The 18,281-nt window shown below is 40.1% G+C and overlaps 1 protein-coding gene across 3 annotated transcripts in view; it reads left to right on the top strand.

The window, feature by feature from the left end:
* BNC1 (basonuclin 1) overlaps positions 1–18,281 on the top strand; it is a 71,103-nt gene that overhangs the window by 38,447 nt on the left and 14,375 nt on the right. Inside the window, exon 1 of one of the 3 annotated variants that reach the window (XM_425076.8) lies at positions 12,561–12,727. The exons of the other annotated variants lie outside the window; for them this stretch is intronic. Coding sequence (XP_425076.2) covers positions 12,719–12,727 — 9 coding nt within the window. The 5' untranslated portion in view covers positions 12,561–12,718. Of the gene's footprint in view, positions 1–12,560; positions 12,728–18,281 lie in introns of those variants that run through there. 3 annotated transcript variants of the gene reach the window in all.

The following is an 18,281-nucleotide window of genomic DNA, read 5'->3' as shown; positions in this document are numbered from 1 at the left end:
CTGGGCTTATTGCTGATGGGAGCATGAAATGCAGTGATTACAGCGGGTAGAGGTCCTTGGCTTGTTGGCTCTCTAAAGAGAGCATAGATACAAATATATTTAATGGTTCACCAAATCCCGTCTCACTTTGCTTTCAAGTTCATCCTCCTGTTGTTTTCAGCTGGTTTTAATAGATCATTAGTGATCCAGGTGCAAGAAGTGCCTGAAATCACTTCTGTCCCTATGGAAGTGGACAGAGAAACGTGTGACATCTGCTCCAATAGTGTTTTGGTGTTGCTGTATATAGAGATGAAATACATCTTTTGCAAATCAAAAACATCACTGCTTCACAGAGACAAAAATGTTGGCATTTAAAACTTAAGCTGTGGCTCATCACTCTTCTACGTGAGATCATTGCACTGCAGAATGAATTTCACAGAACGTAGTACAGAGAACTTTAAAATGGAATGGATTACTGTTTCTTGCTTTAACCTCAATAATAATAACTGGAAACTGTTCTTCCATGTAGAAGTGAAAGTTGATAGATCTCAGTTTGGTTCCCATATGGGTTTAGTTTAGTTCTCATGTGGGAAGGTGCGCACATCACTGACTTTGCCATCTTTTTCCTCTTGGTTGTTTTTTTTTTTTTACTTTTGTGTATGAGATCATATTTGATCATACTCGGCAGGATCAGGAATAGCAAGGATTTAAACCAGCTGTGAAATGAGAACATGTTTTTTCTGGAGTTGGTCTCTCCAGAGCTGGATTTGAGTACTGAGTTGGATCACTGCACTCACAGGGCCTCTCTGCATTTCCCTTGGATGTCCCTTTGATGTCTTTCTTCAACAGCTGAAATGGGATGTAATCTTAATTATCTGCTTGCTCTACTGTGAAATTTGTGGGTTTTGCTGTATGAGGAGCTAGAGAATGAAATCTTGCTAGCAAGAAGGCAAAATCTTTCATATGGTTGAGGTTTGTTCATTTGTATTTCAGTTGCAGGTTCAGTGTTGTTAGACATCTGGATCATTTTTGCAGTTTAATTTGTAGAGTAGAAATGTTACAAGTGGTATTTGGGAAGAAACTTAATGGTCTTGACTGTTGAACTTCTATTCAGTGTTCTTTTTTTAAAATACAATAAATTAAGTGAAAAAAGTCATCTTTTTATAAGTAATCTAGCTATAAAGATCAGCACAAGCACTGTGCTGCCCTGGGAGCAATGGCTACACAGGAATATGTACAGCCATAACATTTCCGCTTACAGCATCCCCGCAGGATGCCAAACCCAGTGTCCCCTCTGTGCTCCTTGGTGTGCCTCATTGTTATGGAACCTCCTGGTCAAGAACCACACAATTTCAGAGAGGATGGGTGATGGCATTTTTTGTATGAATGCCTGTCTTTATTCCAGGTTACTGGTATTTTATCAACTTGTTTATTTTTCAGCCACTTGTAAAGGAAATGAGTGCTCAGAGCTTGTTGTAGATTATAAGATCCCAGCTGGCAATGCCAGGTCCTGGATAGGGTTGTTAGTCACCTTGAGGTCTGCAAAATGCAAGTCTTTGATAAATACTGCTCATTTCAAACTGAGCTGATGAGGTAACAAAGCACATATCTAATGCATACTCTTGATCACAACAGTTTACCTATGCTCACCGTGCCAGTTTTTCTAATGTTGACTGGCTAGGCATGATGTAACTTTTCAATTGGTAAGTAAAACAAGCAGAGTGTTCCACTGCCGATGGCTGGGCTGCACAGAGCAATTACTAATCAGGGTAAAGCAGCACCAAATACTGTTGTTTTGTCAAACAGACTTTTCAACAGCCTCTTTACACGGTAAATTCTGTATATAAAAGTAGCTTGCATCCTTCCTCCGCCGTAAACATCTATTTCACATTCTGTGAGGCTGATGCTTCAAGATGAATGCCATCCAGATAATGTGGTTCGGAGTTCAGAGAAAATATCTTGATAAACAGAATGCACAATTTCTAAGGCTATAAATGAGTTTTTAGAGCTTTCTAAAGAAGCCAATTCTTTTAATAGCTGTATTGCAAAGGCTGTGCTATTTCTCTTTACTGGCCAGTATAATATGATGATTCTGAGCAAAGATGTCTCTTTCTAGGTCTATAGAGGAAGTGTTTGTAAAGGCTGGGATTGTATTTCTGTTCTGTAGTGTTTATAAACAGCAATTGTCACTTGCTTGCTAAAATGGTGGTCAGGAGAAAATGTTCCTCTTAGGAGGACAGAACCAGAGAACTGGCTGTGTGACAGGCTGATTGTCACAGGTTTATTATATACCTTTGGATACAACACAAATCTACCACCTTGTAAAAGGGAGATGATGCTAAGTATATAGCTGTTGGTGCTTTTTAATAAAAATGATTTGAGTTTACTTGAAAAGAATGGCTTCATAGAGATATGGAATCTATTACAGATCTGGTATAGAATGTCTTTCTTAAAATGAAACTGATTTATACTGGTGAGGATATGAATATAATCAGAGTCCAAAAAGGCATTTCCTTTTTGATAGTCCCTCTACTCTAGAGAAAAGATCACACCAGATATGCAGCCATGTCAGCTGAATGCTATGCTTCCTCTCCTGCTTGTAGAATACAGCTCAATAAGAATATTCCCTTAATTTGTTGGGTAAACTGAGATGGAGCCATACAGGGTGAAGAGTTTAGTGCAAAAGCTGTATGGTAAGCCTGATGCTTTGGAATGAGGTATGTGGCTGGACTAATAAAAGTGTCTCATGGTTGCTGAGGAGAGCTTGATCCAGCTTCCTTTGAAGCAAAGAACACAGGTGACACTGGCTGTACAGCAGCAGGAGCAGATCCTTCAGCCTGTGGAGGCCTCAGCAGCAGGGACACCACCTGCTCTGAAAAACACAGAGTAATCTCAGCTCCCATGTGGCCTCAGTACTGCCTCCTGCAGTGTGGTGGCCTTTACATCTTACAGGGCTGTGGCCACTTGGCTTTTCTCCATGAGAGCCCGAGGCCACTGTTGGTAAGTGATAAAACACCTTCCCACCACTGCATGGTTTATTTTTAGCAGCAGGACAATGTAAAAGAGAAAGAGGTTTGTGAAAACTCACACAAGCTGTGTGTGTGTGTGTGTGTGTGTGTGTGTGTGTGTGTTTAATATACCCAAAGGCTCGTTATTTCCTTGTGCTAATCCTGCCAGGCCTATTTCTTCAGTCCCTTCTGTGCGGGTCTGGCAGTCGGCTTCCTGCAGGTATAAGACCTAAAGCCCCGGCTTCATAAGAGCCTTCTGTTTTACACCTGCCATGGTCCCTTTAATTGTACGATTTCGCACCTTGTTCTAGGCCTGGCACTCCTCCAAGCAATCCCCAGGCGTCTTGTAAAAAGTGGTTGGTCTCAAATCATTCTTCTTCTTTCCCACTTTTCAAGCTATGCATACTCCCCTATTATTTTAAACCAGTATATTGGTGGACGGAAAGCCCTGGTAACCTGCCCAGTGCCTCCAAGTTGTTAACAGGGCAGCTCCAGTCTCACCTTATAATAGGCTTGCGCTTGTTCAAGGAGCCTGGAAGCTTAAATGTAAGGGACTCAGTAGCTAATACCACACTTACTCATAGCAACTTGGTTTCTTGAGCTGCTCCTACCTGCCATAGCATTCAGAGGTTCCCACAAGAACTTTTGTTTCCAAACATGCAAGCAGTCTAACCTGGCATCCTATCTGATGTACAAAGTCTGTTGGTGGATCACCCAGATGCTCGCAGCCAGAGCTGACAGAGAGCTCCGTTCCAATCTGAATATGTTTAAGCTAATAATTTCCAGTGTGAAACACTGTTAGTAGTGCAGTGTATAAAATATCTGGTAGCTGGGAGATTCTGGCTTTATGTGAGCAGCCTCCTGTCAGAATGCTCAGCAAGGGAGGGGTTGGCAGGAGGAGGCAAGGGGTTGGGTATCTGTAAGCAGAGCCTGGGTGTCTGCAAGGCAAGAGCTCAGGCTGGGCAGCTGCTCTGTGTCCTCAGGTTCAGAGGAAGGCGAAGTGGTGAGGGGTGAGAGGAGGGAAGCTGCAGAGACGGCCTGGGCAATGGGGCAAGGCAGCACTGGAAAATAAATGAGAGCTCCTGGCAGATGCCGATGCCTCAGCCAGCTATTTTTGGCAGTGAATAAAAAGGTTAAAGCAAGGAAAAGTTATATTTATTTATAGATGTGTGTGTGCATACGGATATGTATGCATGTGTTTTATTTTTAAAAGGTTGCTTTAATTTCCAAGTTTTCAATTATTTCAAAGGTTGCCTATGCTGGAGTGCCACAATAACTCATAGCTTTGCAGAGACAAATCTATTATTGCTTATATCACAGAAATGCCCAGAGGCCTCATGTAGGGACAAAGCTCCATTGTGTCAGATCTTGTGGAAACATCATGTATATCTTTGATTCATAGTGGATTTTGAATTAACCCGTAATAGTTTAATATTTTTTCCCATCTGTTAATTTCAGTTTTCAAGCTCTGAAAGGAGCTTTTACAGCATGTGTAGGTTCTGGCAGAAATTTCTACAGATCGCTACAGCCACTTCTGCATACCATTTCTATATACTACCATTGGCAGGTATCAACAGCTGGCAATAAAACTAGATATAAGTGATCCTGAGAATGTATCACAGTGGTAGATTCAGGCAGTAACACAAAAAAAGAATAGGGTGGAAGGGAAACCTGACGCTTTTGTGAGTTAATCTTTGTATTGTAATGTCACATTACTAGCAAAATATTAAGCCATTCAGATGTTGGGTTTTGTTGTGCTTTTTTTTTTCTGTGACCAGAAATGAGAGGGAGAATAAGGTAATAAAAGTACTGAGGGATCACTTGGAAAAATCCAGTGTAATATTTTCAGTAAAGTATTGTCAGGCTTAGTTTTTCATAACAAGTGTAAGATCTGTCCTAGCTGATCATTATCCCTTTTTTGGAAGGGATACTATAACAAACAGTAGGCTGACTATACAGTGCGAAGTTGTCATATTGAGCAGACAAATAGTGGGAGAGCTGCTCGCGCCATTTAGCAGCACGCTCTGCAAATAATCTTTTGAAGCCGTTGGGATTATTCATGGATTTTAAACAAGTTCTGTAAAGTTCTGACTTTGCCCAGGAATGGTCGTTTCATGCATTGTCAATGTAGCAACTTTGAATCTGTCCAGCATAATTAAATAGTATCCACTATGCACATTCAGATGTTGAAAATACTTGGAATTTGGCTGTGTAATGTGGCTGTTTGTGTTGTTTGGGCTGGTTTTATATGGAATTCCAACATTTTTTGTGAACACCGTTCACACTGTCAAGGTACATCCAAAGCTACCACCAAGTAACTGGACAGCTTTCTCTGAAAGCTTTTCACATACTATCCTCCTGCGCTCCTGTTTTTAAAGCCTTACATCCCTTGTCCATAGCCAAAAGCTACTAACTTGGAACAAAGTTCAATCAAGACCCAAACATAATGAAGAAGGAGAAATCGCAAAAGATGGAGTTAATGGCTGCAGCTACCGCTGCGGATCCTTTTTGCCACAGGCTCTGAAAGTCTGGAAAATTAATCAAAGTTCAATCAAGGATGTATGATATTGCGGCAGCTGCAGCAGCAGTGTCTGATGTCACCTGGGAGCTGTCCATTAAAAACAGCTCGCTGGAAACTATTGTGGTATTGATGTGGTATCCTGGTTGAAAGGGTAGTCGGATGCTACTCCAGGACATTGCTATACCTTCTGCTTCTACTACTGGGTAAACTTCAGAAGTCTGATGTGTATTTTGGACATAAGAAGAGTAGTTTTGAGTAGTCTAATAGAATAGGTAGCCTTAAAGAAATCATCTAGATGCAAGATGGGGGAATCGTTTTCAAGGAGTTGTCTTGAGATATCATTGTAAAATAGAAATTAAAATTTCTTCTTCCTATTCAATCAGAGGGGCATTTAAATGCAAAAGGATACATGAGGAAAAAAAAAACTTTTTTGGCTGTAGTATGAACTTTTAAGATACGTCTTACAGAGAGGGAAAGCTGGTAAATAAGTACCCATAATGAATACTGGTTGTCCTGGTAGTAACAGTACTTCACATCTGGTTGTTGACCTCAAGAGTTGCCCAGAAATGTGTAGGTTGTAAGCTTGGGGAAAAAAAAATATATAGATAAGCTGTAGCAGTTTTTTGGCAATCATTTTTCTTTTAGAAATGCTTGCCTTCTATTGCCTGGAAAAATGTATGTTGTTTATGATTAAAAGTTGGCAAAACTTGTAGGCAGGGAAAATTCATCTCATTTTATCAGCCTGCCACTGAGACATGTCCTAGTCATCTCTATAATACTCTGACACTCCCATGAAACAAAGTAAAATTGCCACCACTGGTATTACTGCTATGTTACTCATCGGTTATTATATGCCATGGTTTAAACAGTTGAAAACCACTACCTGGTTTTAAAGAACAAGGAGTGAAAAAGGGGGAAGGAAAATGCTGGAGGCTGTGAAAATAAATACAAAGCTGGGTGCTTTAGATGAAGCATCTCCTGCATTGGTAGACTCAATCATCTTTATGGGGAGGTGGGGGGGACACAAAATGCCAGTAATGTTTCAAGTATTACAGTGCCAACTCTCTTTTTCTTTAGCCTTGTGAATGAGTTGATCCTGGTTTTATGGCAGACGTTGTATGCCGACTTTGACACACCTTTGGCCCAATGTCACACCCTTTGGCCCAGGGGCACAAACATGGTTACTGACTATTCCTTTTATGACAACACAAAGTCTCTGGAATTCTGTCTAGGCACTTTAAATCAGATAGCATAAACAAGTCTTTCTCCCCATTGTACTTCTGCCTGGATCATCGCTATATCTTAACTGAAATTACTGGTGTTCTTTAGATAAACTGTTAATGTTAGGAAGGGGGGCTGAATATTTTTTTTGTTAATTACTAAATCTCAGTGACAGACAGAATCGGCCTGTTCAAACTTGTGTTGTAATTTGAGGATTAAATGCTGCACATCTGAGAAACAGCAGTATCAAAACTGATTTGCTCTAAGAGACTTAACGTTGTTAGGGGCTGCAGTTTGACAAAGCAGATTCCTTAATAATAGAGTTGGCAATTAAATGTCTTAAACTCCTCACAAGGCTTACAAGATGAGAGGGCAATTGGTAAAATTGTGCAGAAACAAAAGTGCATAGCCTGTACAGCTCCCACCTTAATTCCTGACACCAAAAGACTTCAGCTCCCATTAATGTTTGGCTGCTAGATAAGATTTGAAAACTGCATTTCACTTGATGACACTTTTCTTATCTAGGCTGAAAGTTTGCAGGTTCATATCCTCTGCTAGTACTTTTGTGCTAACCCTCCTCTCCCCCAAACAAGACTGACCATGCAAAAGATGGGCAGACCTGCCTTGGGGATCTCATCCATACTGCATTGTGCCCATCTCACTCTTCAGTGTGGTAGCTCTGGGCAGACATGCCATGCATGCATATATATATATCAATATAGTACATTCACTTATGGCAAAATGATATGGCATTTTGCCATATTTTTAGAAAGAAGTTTCATGCTTCATTGTTCAAAAAAAAAAATTAGCAATTAAGAAAGAAAAAAACAGTGGATATCCAGTTTTCCCTCTAACAGCTGTGAGGTAGGGAGAAACGGGAGGAGAGAAGCAAAATAAGTCTGCTGTTCAAAGCAAGCATACTTTAACTGATCTGCCTGACATACCTGCAATGCATTGCAATTCATTTTCTGTTTTTCTAGTCTTGATATTCCCTATGTAAAGCACTTGTTTGTATGTTTTTTCCTCCTTGAAGTTAGAATTTTGTGGCCATTGCTTCACAAAGCATCTTAAAGAAGCTAATTTCACTGTTAAAGCTCTTCATAACTTCTTTTTCCCTTTGATTGTATTGAAAGCCAAGCATAGAAAGCATCTATGTAAGCAGGTGAAAGGTGATGTATTTAGTTTAATGTTTCAAACTGGCTAAAAGACACGGAACAAAAATAGGACCAGTCAGTGAGTTTGCAAATGGCTAGTAGTCAACTGGGTGCTCCAGGCTTCGTGTTGGATCAGATGGTGTTTATTAAAGATCTGGGGAGATTGGAGGGAGTACAGAAGGAATGCTGCTTACGGAGAGGATACATGGTTTGGACTCATTAAGACTCCAAATTCTAAACCTCTCCAAAATGAGCTAATAAACCTACCTGAAGAGCAGATAAAGCTGTTGAAAAAATGCAAAGTAGAGCGTGCTGGAAAGAAATAATCTGGAGGTTTCGTAAATGCTGTCAAGGCCTGGAATGATATTGTAAGCATTCAACAGAAAACCCCAGTTATCAGAAAATTGGATGAACTCATCTGAATGGTATATACAAGCAATGGATTAACTCTGTTGCTTTTATTAGGAGAGAGAAAATGCTGTATTTATCTGTTTGTCATCAAGTGTGTGCTAACTGTGTGTCTCTTCTGCTCCATATAAAGTTCCATTAAATGGAGGAAACTAAAATGACAGGAAGCAAAAGGATGGAATAGTCTAATATTTAATGTTTAATGCTATCAGAAAGTCAAGTGGGACAGTGTACTCCTTCTGGTGATCTTATGACATAAGAAAAAAAGTGTGCAAAATATTGGGAATGGGAGAATGAAAATGCACAGTTGTTGGAAGTGGGGGAAGGCTCTGTTAGGAAGGTCACCTGCAGGACCACAACTTGAAATACTGTTTTAAGCTATCTTGAGCTGATGAAAACAAGTAATTCGGTGAACAGTTAAAAGAAAATTTCTGCTGAAGCTGTGGTGCAAATGTAGGAAGTATTAAATCAACTTTGTATTTTCATTAGGTTTTTATCTAATTACAGTAAATGGGATGTAAATAGCTAGATAGGGATCAATATTTAAACTGGGATCATACTGTTTTTGGAAAACACTTTTGGATATGGTAACTCAGAGTTATCTGCTTGGACCACTTTACAAAGTCAGCCTGGGTTTCTCTGTTGCTTACATGAGAGCTGCGCTGCTGCATCTGAACCTTCCACACCTTGAGAAAGTTTAAGTGCTTTATGCCTTAAGCTGCTCTATTTGCAGTTAGACTAGTGCTTATAACCTGTGCCCTAGTGCACAAAGTTTAAAACTATTTTCATCTTCCTATGCAAAAGTTCATTAACTTTTAGAACTACTGGACTTGCAAGTCATTTGAAACCCAGACCCACAGCCATGTTCATGTCCTGTTGACACAGACTCTGTTCTGTTTACTGTTTCCCCTCCTACTTACCCAAACCCTGAGGTCCCTTCAGTTCTGGACAAGTGTGTAGCCCCTGGTCCCGTTGGTTTTTCTCACAGAAAGGTGACCTGCCTGGGGCTGACTATGAGCTCATGTCTTGGTGGGCTGAAATGCTTAATCCGCACATCTATCCAAGGCGCTCAGTGAGCAGACCATTAAATTAGCACTGAGGTGTTTGCTAGCACTGACTTAAGGAAGAGGTTCACCATGTATTATGTGTTTGGAATTTAGGCTAAACAGGCAGCACACAGAGCTTAGTGCTGTTTTGCAGCTAACTCTGGTAGAAGGAATTGGCACGGACAACATGTGCTTGGGCAAGTTTCATGCCTGCCTGGCATAGAGGAGGAAGCAGCAGTGGTGAAGAGCAAACTTACTCTTAATGTGTAGCTTGATCTGTTTTATGATGGTCTTAGTAATATGACTCTTCTCTTTCTTGAATCAGCCACCAAATCATGACAGGGAAAAAATTTCGTGAGGATGATATTGTGTTCTTATGCTATACCACGCTCTTGGTTGTAGTGACTCCCTATGATTAATACCACTTCTTAAAGAATGCCAGATAATAAAATCAGGTAAGAGCAGCAGCATTTTGTCTGTAATCAGTTCCATGTGTGGGAGCTCTTCTGAAAACTAGGAGTACTCTGGAATTGGTGAAGCAGTTTTAGCACCTTGGAAGCTGCCCTATGTCCTCACGTTCCTGCCTCCCTGAACACAGGCTGAGACACGGCGAAGGAAAAACAGGCTGGGGCACATAAGACGAGAAAGCAGCTCTCTGGGCTGCACTGCTGTGCTATGAATTTGGTGTTGACATTTGGATGTCATGGATTTCAGGCCTGGGGAAGTTTTCCTTTGTCTTCGGCAGTGTCCCTAAGAATACAGATGCCATCGTTTCCTCAAGGAGCTTATAACTTAAATTCATTTAAACAGAAACAAAACAAAAAATTGAAATAACTTGCCCAACAATATTCAATGACAACTCGATTGCAGAGCCTCAGACTGAACCAAAGGCTTTGTCCTGAAGTTTATTTTTTTCCCCACAAGAAGCTATTCCTCCATGAAGTTTTACTACTGGGAGAGGAGTTATAGGAGTCTCTGATTTCCATTTTGGTCATTCTTCAAGGCACGTCTTGATAATTTGTTCTGTACAAGCAAGCTTGGACTATGAATCAGCTGAAAATACTGTTAGTACACTAGTTCTTCTTTAACCAGTACATACAGGTTGTCTTGAATGTGTCACATTATGCCAGAGAGTGCTGGATTTTACAAAAAGGAACACAGATGGTAAAAAGCTGAAAAACTGCTTATTAGTGATAGTGAATAGTTTAAAAAGAGCCATACTGGAATATGCTCCCATAAAATATTCATTAAAAAAGCTTGAACAATGAAAATAATGCTTAAAAGATGGTTAGAAGATAATTAATTAAGGGGAAGAAAAAAGTGAATTGATCTTAAATTGTTTGCTATGGATAGTTAGCTAATTTAATAAGAATTATTGTCTTCTAGGCAAATGACAGGTAGCTAGTACATAGGGCTTTCCTGAGAACTGGATATCATTCAGAAGTCAAGTCAGACTTTTTGGCAGCTCAGGTAATCCAAAGGCACTCGTTGCCCTTTTGTTGCAGTTTTGTTGGAGAATTCTCAGTTAAGCAGACTCCTTGGTTACACTGCTGTTTGTTTCATTAAGGAGAAAATAGGATTTTAGTAACGAGGTGTGCCTTTGGCTTTGAGTTACTGTCATGAGAGGACAGTTAGTTTCATCTTCTCTACAAGGCATACAATTTAAAACATTCAACACAACAGTACTGTGCTGGCCATCATTTCTAGTACTTTGTCCTGCTGTTGACGAGATTTCCTCCCCCAGTGATGTGTATATAACTGCACTCGTATCTTGACAGGGGTGGCCCTGCAGCCCATGCCTGAGCTGTGCCGGGGAGGACCAAGCTGCTGGTGGTGGTTCGCTCCTCATACACTTCAGTGTGTTTTGGCAGAAGAATCTGGCACACTGTACTGTGAAACTAAATCCCTCTCTTTTTTTTTTTTTTTTTCCCAAGTCTTGTTAAATAGCTCAGTGGGAGATGTAAGGTGCAGGGTGGAGAAGCCCAGGGATTCAGGGAAAGCGTAGGCTTTGTGTCGTGCTCTGTGGGACCAGATTCTGAGGTCACGTTGGCTTTGTATGGCCTCATTCTAGTTACTATGGTGTATTTACTTCAGTATTTAATAAAATGTATATTAGGTTATCTCGTTAAGCATTGGGTATATATCTACCAAATAATAAATAGGATTAAAAGACAAATTACCCAACAATTATTCATTACGTTAGCTCTCTTTTCCCTACAGCCATCTTATTTCCTGCTACAATTTCTACAGGATTACAGGTATTCATCTGATCAGGTAGTGTCCTAAAATATACCTATTGGTATGTTCCTAAAAGGGTTCCTGCTGAATCCTATGTCACTTATTCATGTGTATTTCTGGGCGTAGCATGGTGAGCTCCTCCTGGGTTAGGAGAGTGCCAAGAAATAATATATGGGAGGCAAAAGTAGAGGAGTGACAAGGGTAGAAGTGTTTTCATCACAGTTTTGTTTTGTTTTTTAAATAGGTGAGAGATGACTATGACAAAAATCCTGTTCTAACCCATGAATGCAACCCAACACCTGAATAACTGAAAACAGATTTTGGCCCAATTACTGGAAAGTAATTCTCCTGTCTTTATGGCCTGCACTTCTGTTAATAGGAAGCTTCAACTTCATAAAAAGAAATAAAATTCTCACAAGTAATTTGATGGGGAAAACGTTTTAGCAAAAAAAAAAAAAAAAAAAACACCCAAATACACACCCCACTCAATGAACCCCCTAAGATCTGCAAATGCTTAAAAGAAGGAAAGAATAATCAGCCACGACAATTTGCAAAACAACTGTCTAATACTAGAAGTATTTTTAATTGTGAGCACCTCGTAGCTTATTTGCAGACAGTTGTGCACTCCTGGAGAGGGGAAAAAAAAAATTGTAATAGGCCTTAGGTCAGCTGCATTGATTTAATGCATTACTTAGGCTGCCAGAGCAGAGGTAGAATCTCCTCGCACTGCATTAGGAGTGCCTCAAGCCTCCGTGACTCCTTTTGATCAAATCTCTGTGAAAGATGAGTGTCATGCCCTCTCCGAGCCAGCTGTGAGGGGACTGCCCTGCGACTGGAGGAGCACGCGGAGCGCGGCACCGCGGGGCAGCGAGGTGAGAGCCGGCTGCAGAGGTGAGAGGCAGACACAACTTCGTACTGTAGGTCTGGAGAACACCAAGGGGGAGGATCCTATTTCACTCCCCTGTGCACAGCCCGAGCATACATCAGACCTTGAGGTGCTCAGAGTCAGACAAGAGTAAAGAGGCGTGTGATGGTTCTGCCTTAGTACTTGTACAGACAGGAGTGTTTCCAGTACTTCTTTGTACAACTCACTGAGGGAATGGGAAACTGTTTTATAGCTCTGGAAACATAAGCACAGTAAGAATGTCTGAGGTAAGGAAAGTTCTTTGCAGTTATATGTGAATGTGTGTTTTTACTGTGCAACTTTTACTTGTGGTTATGCACTGTGGAGATATAAAAATTCTTGCGATGGTGTTGTTTTGGGTAATGAACAATGGAGATGAAAGCTGTAGTGAGCTGCACTCTGCAATTCTTTAATTACTCAGAGATACCATGGAAGTAGGAAAATGTATTAAAAAAATCTGTTTTTCTTTCTGCTGTGCTCTGTAAACAACTGTATGACTTTTCTATCCTACAGTAAGTAATGCTGTATTGCAAGCTGCTTATAGTGAGCAGAGCCATCACTTGTGTAATTGTTTTCCAATTGAAGTAGTAGCATGTAAATCATAAATACTTGACGATGTTTAATTGTACAAATCCTCAATATACATTAATAGCAGTAAAATCTGTGATTTGTGACTCAGATGTGTTCTGACTCAAGTGCTTTAAGCAGATACATTATCATTATTATGACGTATAAATGCACTGGAGAGCAGGCAACAATATAATTTCAGTAAGAAGTTCTTTAGAAATTACCACTAAAGTGGAACCTAATGTATGCCCTTTGTATACAATTTATTGCTGACTATTTAGCATCCAGAAAATAAGGCCGGTAATTCTGTTCTTAGGATCAGCCTGTTTGTATTCGGGGGAGGAGGCAGAAGGGGGGAGAGAGGGAGAGTGTATGAGTGTGTGTGTGTGTGTGTATATGGGGGTGTCTTCCATTACCTTGTTTTCTTTTTTATATATATTGAGCTCATTCGGAGGTAAAATGCATCAGAATAAAGGATGCTTATTTAATTTATTTTTAATTTTTTCCATTATGTAAAAAAAATGGAGATGGTTTAATTGTCATCTCGGACATAATAAGGTTCTGTTAGATGTGCTTAAGGTGCAGCATTTTACTTTCTGGTTTATTAATTGCCCGAATACTTCAAGTCCTCCGTGTAATCCTTGGTTTAAAAATGAGGAGAGGGCAGATCGCTAACCCAAGGGAAGGCTGCTGATATATACAGGCGGTGGTTTGTCCTTCTGTAAAATCCTGAGCATAAAAGTGGCCCTATTCTTTTTTCCTCCTTTTCTTTCTTTTTTTTTTCTTTTTTAACATGTATCTGTATTTGGTTTTTTTTGAATAATCTGGAGAACCAGGCAACTTTGAGGTTTTGTGGATGTGGGGGAGAGCAAATGAAATGAACTGGTTTTTTTCAATTCAAAACAAATCGTTGCTTTAAGGGCAGTCAGCAATCAATTTTCACATCCGATCGGAAGCTGGACTTTGGTGTGCTCGTTTAGTTGAGATTGTTGTTGCAGCAATTTATATATAAATTTCTGTAATTCACATAACTACTTGGCTTCTTGAACCTCGCGAGCTGATTGTTTGCCTTATCTTTGGTGAGCTAACTCTGCGCTATGTTGCAAAAAGCTTGAGGCATGTTGTGTTTCTTCGTGTTCCTGCAGTCTGCAAGTGAAGTCAGCTTCATTAGTTTCATGATGGCACATCAGTGCATGGCTGGTGTTGCCGCTTCCTCTAAGCTACTCCCGGAGCATGATCTGGGCTGCCTTGGTTTGGATAAGCTTGTAAGGATTTGTCAGCCAGATGTGACAAGATTGTCAAGAGGCAAGTAAAGAAGGAGATCTGATATTAATCAGTGCATAGCTTGGAGCCAAACTTTCTCAAATGCAGTGTAGTAACATGTTCTTCTCATTTACTGCTTCTCTTTGTGGCTATAGAACTGCCACTGTCTGAGTTTGACGGTTAAAAGGGATGCCAGCTAATAGTCTTTAATTGTAAGGATACGATTCTAGGTGGGAAAAGATCATAGGTTTCTATTTTTATCCTTCTTTTTGAAAATACAGTTCTGTTTACTGCAGTTTGCTGGAAAATATGTTAGACAAGAGGCTCTGTTTCTCTGCTTTGGTTTTAAAACACTGAAATTGTGGCTCAGTTCTCTGCTCGGGGACTGTGAGGTGGGCAGCCTTGCTGCAGGTTGTGTTGCAAAGTAGGACTTGCATTGTTTTTAACTGCTAACAGCGTGCGTTGCTTTTCTTTGTTCTGATGATTAGGACAAAATACACTGAAGAATGCCTTTTTCATTTCTTCTTTTACTGAAATTGGAAAAATATTGACTTTCAAGGAACGGCTAATGCAGTATTATGTGATACAGTCTTACAATTACCTATGTAATGCTAATAAATTCGGATTTTTATCTTTTTTTTAATTATATAATTCTGCATTTCTGTTTGAATCAAGCTTCAGAGTTTTCAGCAGCTTATTTGGACAAAGCTTATTTTAACAAAACTGACCAAGCAAAAGGTATCTCATGTTATGGAAAATTCACTTATGTCACACTTACTGTAAGAGTTTCGCTTGATTGATTTTAAAAATTGTTCTGTTAAGTCTTTGAACTGCTGAACCATCTTCAACCTATGTAGAACCATAAAGAGAATGGTATCTGCAAACATATCCAGACCTGCAGGAGGGCTACGTTGTCATCAAGAGGAAAAAGTATTCCAAATTTTGGGCCATTTCATGGGCTCTCTGTAGCTGAGATCAAATTGTGCCGCCTTAGGCTGCAGCAAGACTTGGGCTTTTTATACCAAATGTCTCAGCTTCAGCTTCTTTGCTGTTCATGTTATTGCTGAAATACAGTTCCTGCAATATTGAGCATGACATTCCACTTCCAATCAGGCAAGCCAGTCATTTAGTTTTGATTTCAGTAACGAAGAGTCCACTCCTATAGAAGTACGTATACTTCTGATAAATAAATTAAAGAACATTTCTGTTCTTTAGATTACACTTCTTGCTACACATCTGTGTTTTTAAAGCGCCTTTCATACGTTGTGGCATGGTTAAATATTTTCATGCTGATTTGAGCTAAAAGTCAGGTACCGATCTTGAATTAATTATTCCAGCAAAACCCCCACAAAATGCAGGCAAAAAAAGCGGTTGGGTTTGGCCCTTTGGGTCATCTCCTGCCCTTCATGGCTTCGGTAGTGCAGTAACTGCCAGCTGTATGTGCCGTGCTGCCAGCGGTTTTTGTCCCGAGCAGATGCTACAGCTCAGGTTTGAGAAGCTACATCTTTTTGAGTTCCTGTTATCTTTCTGTCAATCAATATCTAAATATATATGCATATATTTATTGGGACTGGATCTTCAATAATCAAAGTACATTATTTTGAGGGAGGAGAATAACTGTTCCTCATTCGCAATTGGCTGTAGTTCAAATTTGAAGTCAGAAATTGTTTTTTGTTACCTATTGAAGCTGATGTCAATGTCAGAAAGCCATTTTAATTTTACACACCTGCATTCAGTACAAAGGAATACAAAGTTTTAAGTTGTGACATTACCAGTGGAGCTGCGCTGTTGTGTAAAATATTGCGTAACTGTAGCACTATAGATAGCGCCATGCTTATGTGTACAAACATGGAGTTTAAAATTTACAAAACTGTGCAAAATGAAATTGTATTACACCAAAGATGTGGGAGTGCTGTTTTTCACTCTTTAGCCTGTCTCTTCTGTCTGTAACACAGAAGAGGAATTTGAGCATGTGTTACTTTACGACTTTAAGACTTGAGCAGCACTGTGACAAGATGTACGCATTGGGATAGTCTTTGAAACGTTAATTCACCCACATTGCATCCATAGAACATTCTCTAAACTCTCTAAACAGATAACGGCATAGGTTTAAAGGGTTTACTTGCAGTTTACTTTCACTGGTACTGTCAATTTCTCTGATGCTTGTGCATATATGCTTGTAACGTTTCTTGTTAACGTGGGGCTCAGCATTAAATATTTCATTAAGCTTCAGTTCCTGGATGGATCTCTGTGTTCAATGTTTAACGTGGGTTGCACAGCATGTTGATATCAGTAAAAAGTATGCGCATGAGTTACTTGCTAGATTAAATAATACGTACTGTTTCATTATAACAACTTTCTCACCGTTTCTATTTGGGGACCCATCCTTACCCCTGAAATGGATGCAGAATTTCTCATCAGTCTGCAGCAACCTGTTGTTCATTTCTGAAATACACTGATATGAATGATTTTTCTGTAAGTTTATCAAAAACAAAGTTGAGATTCTTAATGATAAATACTGCTTAATATTCAGCAAAGCACCAGGGTTTGTGATCTACACAGATGTGGCAGGTGCACCACGGGAAGCGTAGCGCTGTAGTTTATTCCAGAACCAAATGTAAATCACAACTGTAAGATAATGATGGTGTGACATGTTTGGTTCCATAATTTGTGTGTCTTGTTATGTTTTCCTAATTGAACAGCAAAAGAAAAGAGGAGGTAAATGTATTCTCCAGTTTGACCAAGCTGTCTTTCAACACACCTGTTGTTAGCAAGTGAGATTAATTGCAGTGTAAGCTAATGTATCTACGAGCACCTTGTTCAACAGCAAAATGGAGCTCTGCTGTCCAGTGCTTTTTGTTTAAAGAGTAGCAGTTCATGTGCACGCACACACACACGTGCATTCTCTTATAATTATTTTGACAGTGCCGTTAACAAGAGGTGCCCTAAGGGGCCCTTTAGGGTAAGTGACATGCATGAGGAGTGATTTTCATCCCACAAGTTATGCTGTGATTGAAGTTTGGCCTCGAAGTGTGCTCCTTTCTCAAACACGTCTCCATTCTGCTTACTCACCTCACTGCATTGCTCAGTCTGTTCAGGGTACCTCTCTGTTAGGACTGCAGCTGCTGCTTAGCCAGGTCTGCTGCAGGATTTGAAGCCTTTATTTGTTTCTGTCTCTTACCACAGCCATTTGCTCTATGGTTTTTAACAAAGTAGTGATGTACAGGCAAGCAGTCTGTAATTCAGTAGCCAGCTAAAACTTTTTAAATCTACAACTGTAGTTGATTTAACAGAGTGCTGCCATTTCACAGAAGTATCAGTTAATTTCAATTCCATCTCACTGAGCTGTTTCTCTCTGCCCCACCGCCTTTTGGGCAGTTTTGAAGATTATTTTTTGTCCATTGTGACAAAGACAGTTCCATGTTTTCAGCTCAAGGTGCTAGACAGTACATGCAAGAGGGAAATTTAGTCCCATTCTAGCCAAAAATTGCTGCTTGAGCACCTCAAAGGGAGGCAGTAATACCACTTGCTGCAGAACTTGGCTTGCACTCTGCTTCCTTGTATGCTCAGGCTGGGGCTGTTTAAAAGGTCGGGTTTTGGCATCTGACCCCAAATAAACATTATGGATATATACATAAGGATCCTGACAATTAATGGGATGTATTCTGTGGTCTTGTCTAGAAAATATATTCAAACTTGTGGCCTTTGTGTTCTTTCTGTTAGGATTTTTACTCCTGAATCTCCCCACAGAGAAAGTGTAAGTGGGAGCACGGTGGTATGTGCACCAGCCAAAATGTTCAGCACAATAGGTCTTAAGTTTGACTACTAAATCTCTGCTGGCCCTCTGAAACAAAAGCTTTTTGTCTAGGTATTTGGAGGCTGTCATACCTCCAGAGCCTAGCAGAAGTGCCATGGTCAGCACATACAGTACCCAGCCTGCTTACTGAGCGGCCATTGCTGATCTAGGAGCTC

This window comes from Gallus gallus, chromosome 10 (genome assembly GCF_016699485.2).
Source record: "Gallus gallus isolate bGalGal1 chromosome 10, bGalGal1.mat.broiler.GRCg7b, whole genome shotgun sequence".
NCBI lineage: Eukaryota > Metazoa > Chordata > Aves > Galliformes > Phasianidae > Gallus > Gallus gallus.
Note: the sequence above shows the minus strand (reverse complement) of the source record. Positions and strands in the feature narration are given on the sequence as shown.